Consider the following 15,644-nt stretch of genomic DNA (forward strand, 5'->3'; position numbering starts at 1 on the left):
TACAAACAACAGAGTTACAGGACTCACTAATATGCATCCAGACTTTACCACTTCATGGATAGAACTTACTCCCCTCAAAACTGCCTAGTACAACAGCAGATGAAAATATAAAGTGATATTTCTAGGGTAAATTGTGGGTTTATTTTATTATATTCTTTATAAAGGAAAAAGTGGGACTAAACAGTGAAGCAGTATAGGTGTCTGGGGAATAACAGCTGACTCCCTGTGGACCCCACTGTGAAAACCAGCTGCACAAAACTGGGTTGCTACTAGGACTATACAGGAGACCACCAAACCAGATGTGTGAAAGGGGCAAGTAAGAACGAGGAAGATAGGAGATTAACAAGAGGAGAGGAGATTTAGGGATGAAGTTTATAAATGGGTGAAATCAGAAAAAAAAAATTACTTCTTAAAAAACGAAATAAAACTGAGTGTGAACGCACAGGACCCATTTCATACTCTACGCAAAAGGCAAGGTCGGTCCTAACCAGGCAGCACACATACAATGTGCCAAAAACAGAAAAAGAAAATGAAAAAACAAAAACAAAAACAAAAAAACAACAAACCTTAAACTACTTCACAGACTGCCCACTACAAAATGATTATTGTACATATTCATGTATTACTATGTTTTAGAAAATAATTAGTTTTAATTACAGCAGTGAGAGAGTGAGCAAGACTCTGGTGAATAAGTTGGCAAGCTTTCTGGTGCTAATTTGCTAATATCTTTAGCATCACTGCAGGTTGAGACCATAGGTCTGCCAAAAAACCTACCCAGCCACGTGCCATGAGAGTTTACAACGGCATGTTCAATATTCAGCTCTGAACGGCCTATATTTTCCATGGCTATGCAGGCTTCTTTTTCAAAGCCCATTTGCAGCCCAGTCAGTCCTTAAAGTCATCACAACACACACAAATCATAATTGAGATATTTTTCTTTTTTTTTCCCCTCTCCAAATTACTTTCAATACTTAGACTTTAAGAACTGGAACAAAAAGCTTTTTCAAGTGATGCAGCTGCAGAGAAAAATCTATTGGGATCAGCTAAAAATGCTGTTATTTTTGTGAATGTGTGTGAAACCTCAAAAAAGCAGCTGAGTGATATTACACCAAGAAGCCTGGCTGTTCTGAGCAGTGGATCGCTTTTGTGCATTTTTATCCTTCGGAAACTCTCTCTGGGGGGTCTAGCAGGCTATGAATTAGTTAAGTCTGTACATTAAAGAAACACCCTTTCTTGTGGGAGGAAGTAAAAGGCAGGGTGACTATGCAGGAGGAGAGGCTTATATGTATCCAAGTGTACTGTAAAAGATGGCCTTGCTACTTATTCACTGAATGGAAATCATATAAAGGGCAGTAAATTTAATACCAGACTTTTACAGGGGGTAAGGTCATGGAGGCACTTCCTTCTACAAGTACAGTTTTTCTCAGGTTATAGCTTAGTTCTTTCAATATCAACCAATTATAAAATTTGAAACATCAGTATTTGCCATAGATTATGTCTATATATGAAATCATATTGACATAAACAATTTGAATAAGCATATAGATTAATTGAAACATCTACTTCAGTCTGAGTTTCCCCAAGTTTTCTTTGCCTTTTACCATGCTTATAACAGTAAGTTAACAGGTATCAAAATAGAGAAATATTCCAGTTGCCCTAGTTTCTTATTTTGAGATGAACTAGAATACAGCTTAATTTTGAATATTGTGTCATAATTAGTACACCTTCCTTGAGATGTGAATTGTACTTTTGTGAAATGGATAGTATGATCTTTCCTTACTGTGGATTCTCCAAGTGCTTTCTACTGAAATGCTTATTCGTGACTTCTTACCAGAATTCTCAATGAATCACTGCAAACATCCTTAAGGTTCCTGGGGCAATAGTACTCCAGGGGAACTGTTTTTCCCCTTTCCCAGAAGGGAAAGACCAGCACCATTACAAAGGTGTGTTAAATCAAGGCACCGTCTCCCTTATACTATCGACACAAGTAATCCAGTATGTAAAGTGCATGCATAAAAAAGGACAGTAAAAATTTTGTGACTGCAAAAAAGTGCCATATGCATTCAGTGACTGGGTTTCAAGTACTAGCCTCTGGCTTTACCACTGAAATTTAAGAGCTAGAATGATTTCATAAAGAAAGTGTGGGTCAAGGCCCTAAAGTAGCTATTCCACACTGGATTTAATATATTCAAAAAGACCATAAAGAATATAAGACATGAGTAAAACTGAAGCTAAACATTCATTCCTTCCCAGTTCCCATGATTCCCCCTCGAGGCTACAATAGCATTCCCTAAAGAGGGTGAAACAGGCCTGGAAATACACAGACCATTCTTTTCTTTTCATGGACAATAATACAACATACCATACTCTGCAAAAATATTTTATTCCTTCTTTGTAAAAACACAGAAAGAGCCTGTCTTTGTGTGTATATACCTCTCATCTATTTTTATGTGGCAAATATAAAGTAACATAGTCTAAAGCTAATGTATTGCTTACAAAGAAGCCAGGATAGCCCTGGAGAAAAATTTCTCTCTCACTGGATCAGCAGGCACTGGAAAAAGCCTCTCTTCTTTTCTACACTAACATACTCCATGTATCAGCACATTTATTTTCCTCTTGGGGTAAGAGGTTTCATCCCCATGTTTAATCAAGTGGTTTACCATCGTACTGAAGTTCATTTTTCATCAAGTACCTTGTCTTTCTATTTTTTTTTTGAGGGGGGGTGAGATATCTAACTACTTGGAAATAATCTGGCGACCACCATCATCCTTTACAAGAGATACTTGGCAGCCTTAAGATGAAAATCATTATGCATCTCTTGGAGATTCACGTCCTACTGACAGATTCTTATTTCAAAGTACATGATAAGCACCAGAAAAGGAGAGGGGTCTCTGGGTGTGCAAAGCTAGTGGTCACGACTGCAGGAAGCCTACTGAACCAGATGGCTCCTCAGTGAGACACCATAGATATGATGATAGAATTGAGTTTGAGTTTTTCTAACAGAGGGCAACTTAAGTCATTCAACAATTTAAGTCCTGTTTAGAGCTGAAAGGTGCTTCGGTAAGCGATGAGATTCAGTGCCCTGAAAGGCATGAGTAGGTGGTTCCACACCAGAAGATGGCTCAGCTACAGAGGCTATAGTATTGTTTATCTACTATCTGTAAGGGGCCCTGATGAAAGTGTGCTCTGCTTGGTACATAAGGTGACTTTTGGAGTGCCAGGTGCTGAACCATAGATGGGAGCCTACCTTTGGGGAATTTAGATAGAACTTAATTTAAGACCATAGCTTATATTCAGACAAGACTCCAATTAATGAACACCATAAAACTAAACACAAATAAACAGAAACTAATCAGTAAGTGCTACACAAGGTTGTATTTAACAAGGTTCAAAGGACTTGCAATTTCGTATTGATTACTAACAATTGTGTTTTTTCCCCCCAAATGGTAAAAATACCTCCTTTGTAGGGGGAAAATTCCCTCTGCTTACCATCCTTCTCCCCCTGGCATTATAAGTGAAGAAATAGTTGTCACATTTGTACTCACACTGACTCTATTTAAATAATTACTTGCTCACTGAAGCCTGTAACAATTTGTCACTACACAAGAGGCGGTTTTTTTTTTTTTTTTTTTTTTTTTGCCCTGTACACTTTCTAAAGCACATTTGTTTTCACTGAGCAAAGAGATGGCTGGAATGTCAGTCCCCTAAGCCACTATCCAGGAAAATCTTACTTCAGGTCCTGGTCATCATTTGGGTTATGTCTTCCTTTCTTTAAATGTGCCCTTTGAAAAGGAAACTGCTTTTCTGCTATCGCTAACAGCCCATCTCCTTGTGCCTTTTGGTAAAAAGACTGATATACTGATCTCTGCCATTCTGGGACTGGAAGAATTAATCACTGTCCTCCATTAACAGAATTTACGTACATTTCTTAATCAAAACTAACATTTGCAGTGTTAAATTCCAAGTTTCTTTTTGTCCTTTCTGTCCTCTCTCAGAAATTTTAACACAAGCCACCTCCAAGAATGTAAACGGAGATACACAGGAAATGTTAAACACATAATACTCCTGGTACATCTTATAATTACTCTGCTTTCCATCAGGTAGCCTTTGAATTAATAAAGCTGGAACAAAACTGCACCAATGGACAGGCCAAAAAAAATTTGATAAATGTTTAAATTATTAAAAATCCAATATTTCAAGATGCACAATGCAATAAAAAGTGTATGACTATCCCATACAAAAGACTGGGAGGATAAATGGCCTTGCATTGAACAGATTTCCTCTGTATGAAATAACGAATGGCTGAATTATCTGAACAGGAGGAAAAAAACCACCCCTCTCTGTGAATCTTCCTTTAAACTGGTTATTCCTTAGGAATACATAAATCTTCTTAGGCAGGGCACTGTGCCATCTGTTTGTTGTGGGTTATTTTTGCGGCTCTGGGGGCCAAAGAAAAAAGGGGAGAAATGACTACTGTTAATAGCACATCAGAATTTATAGTGCAGTTTCAATGCTCAGAAGTAATTTTATTTCAGCAAGCCAGACAAAACATATAACGACAAAACCCAACTACAATATTACCTAGGACGAGCAAAAAGTAAACCTATTCCTAATGGATCACTGCTCAATAGCTTTTCACTTTCCATCTCAAATGTAAAAGTATGTTTCTGGGACAAACAAATGGCTTCCTGTTTAATGTTAAGAAAGGCCTATTTACTTATTAAAAAAAAAAACAAACAAACCTAAAACCTGACACTTTTGTTTGGACCAGTAGGTTTCGTTCTTTCATTCCTACTAAGAGAAAACGTTTAAAGAAGAAATCACTCAGTAATATCACATTTAAACTAAACCCTTGAAAACAAGACTTCAAAACTTTAGGTGAGATATATCACGATGGGAACTCTCTCTCCCTTACTATGAGGCTGTAAAAGCCTAGAAGGCAAAGGTGTGGAAGAACGGGAATTCCAAGAACCTTTAATTCCACCATGTCTTTCTTTGACCTATTACAAAGCACAGTGAAGTTAACAAAAACAGGTTAAGTTACCATCTGTCACCTAAAAGGAGATTCAACAATGTGATCTTTCAAAGTATAAAATATCATTAATAGTTGAAATGCAGCGAAGTTTCATATCTAGAATAGAAATGTTCTTCATCCACAGGTAGTAAGCATGGGGTAGTTGAAGGGAGTGGTTTTATAACCTTAAATGCATTAAAATTTTGTAGAATTTTTGCTAAACAGCTTAGAAATTCCACATTTCACCTGACTGATAGAATTTTATCTTTTCATATTAATGAGATATTACCCTGTTAGAATTTAGCAGTTAGAAATTCGATTGGGTTGAATTGAGAATAATTAAAAATGTGTAATTAAAAAAAAGATTACACGTAATTTTTTAAAATAGTGACAGAATATAAAGTGTTTACTGAAGATCTTGCTTTTTTGTGTATTTTAAAAGGTGTTTTTTCAAATATCAAAAAAAATTTTTCCCTCCTTGTTTGGTCTTTCAATAACTCTTCAGAAACTGAATTTTGAAATGTATTTCTCCTACATGACACACAGCATAAGCATGCATCTTATTATGGAGTCCACCATAAGTTTCTGCAATAATTTTAATTTTGTCAAAGAAAAAGAGAACTTAGAAAGTATATCCACCTAGCTTGTGATATACCATCCTAGCTGCAAGACATCAATATACTTTACCAATAAAAACAAAGTGAATGAGTAATTTATGAAACAGTTAAATTTTGGACCCACTAGTCTTGAAAAGGTAAAAAGTTTCGGTTTGTTTCCCAGATGTCTGTTTTCATTGTTCAGATTTCCAGAAAGCAGAAATGCAGGATTTTCTTCAAGTCATGAAAAGATCCAATTTCTTATGTCTTTTTTTTATATATGTTGTGAAACCTAGAAAGGTACTTTAAAAAAAAAAAAAGATTGGGAGTTTCCAAAAGGTGAAATCATACATAGTGTTGTACATTATTACCTGTTGAACTATTCACCATGTTGGGGGTCATGCTGTAAGGAGGGGCTTGTGGGTTCATCAGGCTGGAACTGTTGTTCATGGGCTGGCTATAAGGAGAGCTGGAGCCCATAAGTCCACTTTGATTCATGCCAGGAAAACTGCCTTGCCTATGAAAGAGAAAGCACAGATACATGCATGTTGACAACACGTGCCTTATCGAATACCATAGAGAAGTTTAACGTTGTGGTTTTCCACGATAATTCACCTACTTCAGAAACAAGAGCAGTAATTTTTACCTCCACTTTCTTGCAGTAGCGATGAAGAAGGGTGGGTGGGAGGAAATCTACTGGTAACTAGCGAGGTTTATAAAGTATTTAGTAATTTTAAATCAGATTTCTTCATACAGGTGACATAAATAGATAAGCTTTAAGAGTATGGTTCTCAGAGTCAGAAGACCCAAGCTCAAATCCAGATTCTAAAACATACTACCTATGTAACTCTAGGTAAAATCACTTAATTTCTACATATCTCAGTTTCCCTATCTATAAAATGAAGATACCATTACTTGCACTAATATCTACCTCACAAGGTTTTTGAGGATAATAGTTATTAAATCTTTGCATGTCAGTTATTAAATGTTTCAGGATGTTCAGAATGAGAAAGAATGTACAGAAGAAAAATAAGGTAAGAGGAGATGCAAATTCAGAAGAAAAATGTCAGAAGCAAAACAAATCAAATTCTATTAAAAACCAAGAGAAACTCATTGGATCCTGTATTACAACTACTGAGCAGCCTCTTGGAAACCCTACCCCTCCTCAGAGAAGAAAAGGACTGTTATTTTGAGAAATTAATTTATTTGACCTTCTCTGCTATATGCTTATTTACCATAATGCTTCCAGGTTTTCAGATGTAATACACAAGGACATTTATTTCCAAGATATCTTTTAAAAAACATAATTCTGATGATTTAACTTCAATACTTAGAAATTATATAGTAAAAGCGTTTGATTTTCAGTATTTTTGAGCAGAATTTTGAGTGGTATAGTTTAGGGAATGGTTTCTACTTTTTTTTTTGGCCACTCTATGAATTTCTCCTAAAGAGCAGTCCAATGGTATTGTCTAAAGTTTCTCCCATCACCCAAAGCTCATTGTGTGCTCTTCCCTAAAAAAAGTTATTTTGTCCTTTGCTCTGTCGAAGACAAGCTTCTCTTCCCTGTGTAAAAAGGCAAAGGGTATTCTTTGATATGAAGGAGACACCATCACAGACTATCGTTTCTCTGACTGCTTATAATGAGATGTGGGGGGGGGGAAAGGAATTTAAATTGCACAGTGGTACAACTCCCTTAGGAAAAATCACAAAGCCAAAAGAAAGATGATGGCCATGTGGCAACAACTTTAAAAGGTTCCAGTGTAATAGTAAAGCTTTTCTTATGTAAATATTGTATCTTTAAAAAAAAAAAACTTTTCAAATTTTGGATAGTACCCTTTTATCTCATGAATAGAGTTGATGTGACAAATCTTCAGAAATTAAAGCACAAAAATGAAAGATGAAGATAGCAATCACGGGTCTCTTCCTATATAAAAGTAAACAATTTAAAAAATGTTATCGATAGCCATCAGGATAAGCTAGGTTTTAAAAGCTAGTGTCTGCGCTCTGATGCCTCAATTTAATTTCAGCTGAAGCATTTTTACATCTCTAGATTGTAACAAAAGTTAAAATGATGCAGACCATTTGTTGCAAAAACAAAACAAAAAAAAAGCTAATGACAATGAGCAAAATGTTGGAAAATTGAGGGTTTTGCGATGTGTTTTTAAATTTGTGATTTTTGCAAATCTTTCAAATTTATTTTCTTTTTCAAAGTATTGTAAGAATCAGTCTTTTCCTAACTATTGCTTAGTGATGACCAAAGAATGATGATGTTGGGGGCTGAGAGGATGCCTAGGGAGGGGTATGGGAAGAAATGAGTCAGTCCTACTTCTTTCCCTCTCAATTCCATTGATAAGCTTCTTTGATTAAAGACTGCCTGACTGTGACAAACTGTGCTGAATCAGTGGAATAATACAAACTACAGTCCATTAGGAACTGAGCTGAGATCACCAAACTCATTTTGATTAACCTCCAGGTCACTAAACACTTATAAATATGTTTCACAGCAGCTGCTAAACACTTCTATATGCTTAAGGTCAGAGCATCATCGTGTTGGTTTTTGGAGTTAACTCAAAAATATTTGGTCTGCTTCTTTGATGTTTTTATTCAGAGAGGGTTGATACACTGTTTGAGCAGCTGTCATAAAATAAAACAAATGGTATGCTTTAGGATTTACCTCCTGTTTTTCTTAAGGAAATGAATGGTACATGCAGTCCTCAATTTAGGAATGGGGTGTGTTCCAAAAGTTCATTTGTAAATTAGTTGTCGGAACTTGGGACACATTTCCCCTACAAAGATAATGCCATAAATAAGGGTTATGTTCCCTGGCTAGCCTGTAAAATTCTTTTGAATCCATAAAGTAATTGAATTATGTTGTTAATAGTAGCCCCAAGCGTTGAGCTTTCCAAGGAAAGGGCTGGATTCTGGATGAAGACTGTAACATCAGCAGCTCCGGGGGTGGGGGCAGGGTGAGGAAAAGTGCTGCAGCACAAGAGGAGACCGCTAGAGTATGTCCCTCACTTTACAGTGGAGGGCAATGGAGAAGTCACTTTAACTTCTCCAGGCCTGTTTCCTTATTTATAAAATGTTTGCTGATTATAGTGAGTACTGAACAATGAATACTGAAGAACAGTAAACCGGGAGTCAAAAGACCTGTGTTTATAGCCTGGTTCCCATAATTAAAAACAGAATTAAAAACAGAATCCCCCTTGAAAGCAAGTCCCTTAATCTTTCTAAACTTTAGTTTTCTTTTCTGTAAAATGGGAATATAACCTATCTCCTATGGTTATTGTGAGGATCAAATTATATAATATAAATACATATCATATCATATAGGTATACATGATATAATACAAATATATAATACAGTATGTAATATAAACTATCTAGCTATAAGTCATTTATAGAATTACAGATATGTTATACATATGTTTGCATACATATATAACATATAAACATACCTAACACATCTATAACTATCTATTTATCTAAAATATAGTGTTTAAGGTAATCTGGATGGTAAGCTATTAGGATGAAATTTCTGCCCCAAGTTTGTAAATAGGAAGGTTTATCTACTAGCATTTTCCAGGACAGTTTCCACGTCACTATAGTCTGCTGCTCCTACTTCCAGAGGATGGGCTAGGTGGGGGCTACTTCTTAATTGGGAAGGTCACGTCTTGCCTATCCCAGTGGAAGGTGTGAAGTAATTTCCCTAAGTTGAAGTGCTCTAAGGATGGAAGCTAGAGTGTATCTACTAATAAGATCCTTCAACCACCAGCACTACAGAGAAAGGAAGCTGCCTACAAGATCATTTAGCATGCTAAATAAAACAGGCAAGATCTGGTGTTGTTATGTATGTTGTCCAGGTGGGCATTCCAAACACAGATTTGTTCACTGCTAAAAGGAATTAATCCCTTTTCCAGTTTATTCCATATTTAAGAAATCTTACTGCATGATTAACTTTGGCTTATACTTCATCTGATCATCTCCCAAAGCTGAACAGCCTTCTCACAAGGCTCAACTCTCACCACCTCTTTTGCGTTTCAAATACCACAGTACATTACAGGCCAGACTCCTCTGGAAATCTTCTCATTCCTTTGCTTTTTGCTTTCTTATTGAAGCATTTCATTAGGATTTACAACTTAATAAAAGGAGGGGAAGGTGGAAGAGGAAAGGGGAAAAGGGTCTTAATCGCCCTGAGACAAGAAATTTATGCCACCATGTTATCCAGTACACGGTCAGTCTTATTTTTTTTTTTTTGCAGGGGGGATGGGAGGGAAAGTGGTTAACTGCCGACACTTATTCTTCTACTAAATAATGATATTAAAAATCTTTATACTTATTAAGTCCAGTTTTCCCATTAGAGTCATTTAATATAATTTGTTCACTTTAAAGGAAAGAAATACCAGGATAAAAGAAGAATTTTCAGAACCATTAAATTAGATACAAAATTAATAAAAGAAAAAATTTTAGTAGTCTGTGGTGTGTACCAGTTGTGTGCTGCACCAGTTGTGGGCTGCAGTTGCCATCAACTGAAGGCTATAGTGATAAGTAGGCCTTGTTCCCTTCTGTGACCTTCAGGTGGGTCATCCTCTAGAAATGGGAGACAATACTGCATAATGAAACTGGATACTGAATCATATGTGTGTGTGTGTGTGTGTGTGTGTGTGTGTGTGTGTGCACGCGCACACATGCACACACATTTTCATATCCTTTTCAAGAGTACGATATTAGGGGCATAGTGATAGACAGGTAATAGGGAATGAAAGCAAAATTATTTATTAGATCCTTTTCAGCTTTTTTCAGGAATGAAATTTGTCCTTTGGTTTGGACGATTTTTAGGCATGTTGGAGGAAACAATTCCTCCTGGGAAAAGTATATGTTTCTAACCTCCAGTGATTCCTTTGGGCCAATCTGGGATGAAAATGGAGAAAAGGGCCAACTGACCACTACCACTAAATGTGTGCTCATAAATATAACTTTTGAGGAGTTTGCCAAAAAATCATTGGCAAATGTGAAGAAGCAGGAGGGGGCACAATGGAAGACAACAAACAACAACCATACAGTACAAAGTGCTGAGTTTTAGAGATTGGGAGCAAATTATTTTATGGAAGGAAATGTGACCTCTGTGAATAACTGAGCACTTCAGGGCCTTAACTGATCACTGCTGCAATGGGTGATTTATGTGACTCAAGATGAAAAGCTTCTTATTCATCCCGACTTCAGAAGGCTGCTAACTTGACTTTATTACGCATTAGCTACTTTACAGATGTGATTCTCATCTGTGGGATAGACCAAAATCTCTTAACTACGGCAACAAACAAAATCCTGCAAATGGAATACAAGAAAGCCCAGTAGTTTTTTTTCTCATTAGGGATCAAAGAATCTTACTGAGGCAAGACTGCATTCGGGTGGGGAGGTGGAAGGAGAGAGAGGAGAAGAAGAGCAAAACAACCCCCCCCCCCCCCCCACTGAAAAACCCAACCAATCAACCAAAAAGAGCACCTCTTTCAAAACAAAACATGCTCTTTCAAAAGCAGCATATGCTGAAGCTTGACCCTTTGGGCTGTGAACATTAGGTTTTCATTTCCAGCGGGTCTTTAGACCTATATGGTTTTTGTAATAAATTACTGATGCCCTGATTCTCCAGAACCTTAACCTAGAATGGCTGTGGCGGTAAATGCATGGAAGCATCTCAGGGGGGTAATTGGGGTAAACATTTTAAAAGAATTTTTGTTGTTGTTATGCTGACACACTGCTAAGGCAGCTACTGACTGCACACTGTGAAAATGACTGTGTTAGGCTGCACTCACAAATCACAGTGTACTGACCAAATTGCCCTATGCTTATCTGTGCCAGGTCTACAGAATGACAATATTTTCTCTCTCTTTTAAATGTCAAAAGCATGATTTGGGGGTTTGTTATTTAAACACACTGACCTGCACAATAGCCAGAAGTACTTTATTTAAATCTGTCTTGAGTTGAGACTAGATGTAAGTGTTTATAATCTGTCACGCTATGACACCAAATGGGTTATTATAATGAGAGTAATTCAGGAGTATGTTTCTGTAAATGCATTTTCCTGACTTTTCTCCTCCTTCTTAGTCCAAACACACACACGTAATTTTTTTTATGGGTTTTCCCTTCACCCACATAGGAGCTACCTAAAACAGCACACATTCATCTGCCAACAAAAGACATAGCACTGATGAGGAAAAGGAATGAACAGCAATTTTTAAATGACCGTTTCCTATGGTTCAATGTGAAGGCAGTGAGGAAAGAGTGATTTTCCACTGACAATGACATTTATCAGTAGAAGATATTAGTCTAAAAATCCATAGATGTATTATAAACATGTTTGGAAAAATTTGTATTTAAAGTAAAATAAACTAGATAAAACTAAATAAACTAAACCAGAATACAAATACAATTTTTTCCTCTTTCTAAATGAAGATGCTAAAGTCTTAAAGTTGAAAGAGTTGGCATTTCCTCCCTCTACTAAATGAATTCTAGGAGCCGGTGGTCCAGTGGATAGAGTGCTGGCTTTAGAGTCAGAAAGACTCATCTTCCTGAGTTCAAATCCAGTCTCAGACACTTACTAGGAGTGTGACCTTGGGTAAGTCACTTAACCTTGTTTGCCTCAGTTTCCTCATTTGTCAAATGAACTGGAGAAGGAAATGGCAAGCCACTCCAGTATCTCTGCCAAGAAAACCCCAAATGGGTCACAAAGAGTCAGACATGACTGGACTACAACAACTGCCAAGGGTTGTGGTGAAGGTCGAATAATGATTGTAAAGTACTTAGCCCATGGCTACACACAGGAAACGCTTAATAAATGCCTGTTGATGTTTGATGATGACAGTTCAAAGCGAGAGGTGATAAAGGCCTGAAATAGCGAGGCGACTGTGAACTGAGAGATGAAGAAAGCAGAACTGAGGAGGCCTGGCAACTGATCGGATGGTGGGTAGGGAGGGGAAGCAGGCGGGGAGAAGCAAAGTGAAGACAACAACCACAGACCTCCAGAAACAGGTGGGAAAAGAAGATGTTTTTATAACAAAGATACGAGGTCTATTCTGATGAATTTTTGCATGTTCTCCAAAAATACTGCACTTGAGAATACATCACCCAATCAAGAAACAAGCATTTACTAAGTGCCTAGTGTGTGTGAGGGGGATAAAAAGAGAATCAACGAAACAATAGGTGGGTACATATACAGGGACATGCAGAATAAATATAAAGAGAAAATACAACATGGGGAGGGAGGGCAGGCATTAACAGTTGGGGATGGGCAATCGTGAAAGCGTTTTTTTTTTTTTTAGAAAGTTGTGCCTGGGCTATATATTAAAGGAAGAAGAGTCTATGAAGCAGAAGTCAGCAGGCAGTGCATGCTAGGCATGGGGACCCGAGTGCAAAGGCCAAGAGAGGGGAGAGGAACAGACAAGGGTGAGAAATGAAAGAACACACTGGGCTGGATGGCAGAATGAGAGGGGGAGTGTGGGAGACAGGACAGGCAGGGGAGTAAAAAGTACAATGAAACTGGAAAGATAGACAAATAGTCTTTGCTTTTGAGAGACATTAGGACGTTTAAGAAAACAGTGAGTATTAATTAGGAGACAAAACATAATGAGTTCTGCTTTGGAAATCTTAAGTTTGAGAAGTCTCTGGGATATCCCATTTGCAATACTGGTAATTCAGGAGTGAAGAGATTGGGGCTGGACAGATATATTTATGAAATGGGAACACAGAGATAATAACTAAACCCACGGGAGGAGGGTCAGAAAGGAAAAGAAGGAAGGGGGGGGGAAGGATAGGGAGAGAGAAAGAGATGATAGGGGAGGGGCCAGGACAGAGACTCAAATTATGCATGCAAATTACATTCACTAGCAAGTAAGTTTTGTTGGGAAAACATGCCAAACAGCTGCTGATTCACATATTTTTTTGTCATAGATCACAGTCTATATATTAAATCACAATTCACTCAAACACAAATGAGAGTGCCTATCAACAAAATTAAAGAGGCTAACACCTAAAGTAAGGGCAATCGATCACCATTTAAATCTAAGAGTAATCAGGAAATCAAGAATGCGGGGTCACAAACAGTCCTAGTGTCTGCCATGTTTGTTCCAAGATTTATTATTCTGGAGTTACACACACACACACACACACACACACCACCTTATATTGTGTGCCATATTTTAAATCTTCTTGTCAAAAGCCAACTAATTTTACATACACATTGGAAGGAGGCCGATTTCCAAAAAGCTTAACTTGGTGAGGGTTCTAGCACATAGGAGAATTTAGTCAATTACTTATTGTAGAAGACTTGAAATCCAGTGTTGGGAGAGGAGGGGGAAAAACACACAACAACAACTGAATGGCCAACCTCCAGCCAATTTTCTGTGTGACTAATCCATTAGCATGCCCATAACAACCACGAGATTAGCAACCTTGGTGGCAAAATAACATATTACTCCTGACATGCGAGCTGCTCTGGCTGGAAATCAAGCCCTGTGTGAAAGTGAAGTGATACTGGTTGCCATCAGGCCAAAGACAAAGAGGGAAAAGGAAGAGCTTCTGACTTCAAATTATAAATTAGCATTAAATGTATACTCTCACACTTTTTTTCTTTTAAATCAGTCCACCTTCACCCATGGAAAGACACTGGAGAGAAATATCAGTTAATCAGCAGTTGTTTTTAATGACATATAAGTATTACAATTTGTCCTATGTGAGTGCCCAGTTCCATAGTTCTCTCCTTGCTGGTCACTATTTGGGGGGCCTATAATGTTAGCTGCTTTCTTGGAAATTAAATGGCAATGTTCTCTTGCTAAAAATTACATAATATGTAACACTCCCTAAATTGAAGACTATCACTTAATGTTTTATTACCAATATAGGAAAAAGATGTTTCATTGATTCCTATAGCAGCGTGAAAGGGCAGTTGAGGTAGGTGGAAGGCACCCACCTTAGTCTGCCTTAATTTTAACTGGCAACAGGGTTGCTAGCGGCCGACCGCTCTTATCAAGGGACTTCTATGTCTAAAACAGAAAATGGTGCAACGGGAAGAGGGCCAGATGTTAAGGGACGATGAGTTAAGTTCTGGTTCTAAAACAAAGAATTAAATTAAAAACAAACAAAAAGCAAAAACAAAACAAAAACTCCCCTAACAATCTTGAGGAGAGGGGATGGATTAGAGACATGAAAAACCAAAATGAGTGCTCTCTTCCTGGTGTGTTGGGATACTTGTAACCTGCATTAATCTGTGCTGGCAGTTCAGCTAGGACCCAAGTTCCAAGGAGAGGAAGCCTAACTTGAGTCATTATTAAAAGCGATGGCTCTCTCTGTCATTTCTCATCTGTTTTGACTTATAAAAAGTTTTTTTTTTCATAGCTTTTGTTTTTATATTGATAGTATTTCTCCCAGTATACCCCTCCTCCAAGAAAGCCATCCCATATAACAAATAACATTTATTTTTTCAAGAAAAAGACATTCTCTCTCTCTCTTTTTTAAAATTTCTGACTGGCTCTTTCCTCTTCCACACACACAGACAGAGCGACACACACAGAGACACGTACATGAGCACACTTCTCTATCCTGTCTCCCTGTGACACTGCTCTCTCTTGATTCTCCTACCTGCCAGATCAATCGTTAATCTTCTTGGCAGAAATATTTATCACCCATCTCCTAATGTCCAGTTAGACTTTCCAGTCGCAAGCCCCAGAAGCTAGTTTGAGAATATACTTGAATTGAAGTAAACATCTCCTATCCATAAAGGCACCATGCTAGCAGCTGAGCAAAGAAAGAGAAAAAAAGGAACATGGAGAGAGAATTTTTGGTCCAATGGTTGGATTAACAAGTTAGTGGGAGGTAAGGGAATCAAGGTAGTGAGCAAAGAATTTTCTTTCTAGAAGATTGGAGATGATAGAGGAGAGACACGAGAGGGTGGCAGGGCTAGAAGTTTTTTTTTTTGGCTAGCATAGACTGGAGCACATTTTTAGGTGGGAGAGGGAGTCTGTAGATATAAAGAAACTGAAGAT

The 15,644-nt window shown here is 37.6% G+C and overlaps 1 protein-coding gene across 7 annotated transcripts in view; it reads right to left on the reverse strand.

Moving 5' to 3' along the window:
• Positions 1-15,644, reverse strand: part of ARID1B (AT-rich interaction domain 1B) — a 563,165-nt gene that overhangs the window by 36,352 nt on the left and 511,169 nt on the right. For all 7 annotated transcript variants that reach the window (XM_036766234.1, XM_036766229.1, XM_036766233.1 and 4 more), the window contains one exon: positions 5,982-6,127. In XM_036766234.1, coding sequence (XP_036622129.1) covers positions 5,982-6,127 — 146 coding nt within the window. The remainder of the gene's footprint in view (positions 1-5,981; positions 6,128-15,644) is intronic.

This window comes from Trichosurus vulpecula, chromosome 7, assembly GCF_011100635.1.
Source record: "Trichosurus vulpecula isolate mTriVul1 chromosome 7, mTriVul1.pri, whole genome shotgun sequence".
NCBI classification, from domain to species: Eukaryota; Metazoa; Chordata; class Mammalia; order Diprotodontia; family Phalangeridae; genus Trichosurus; species Trichosurus vulpecula.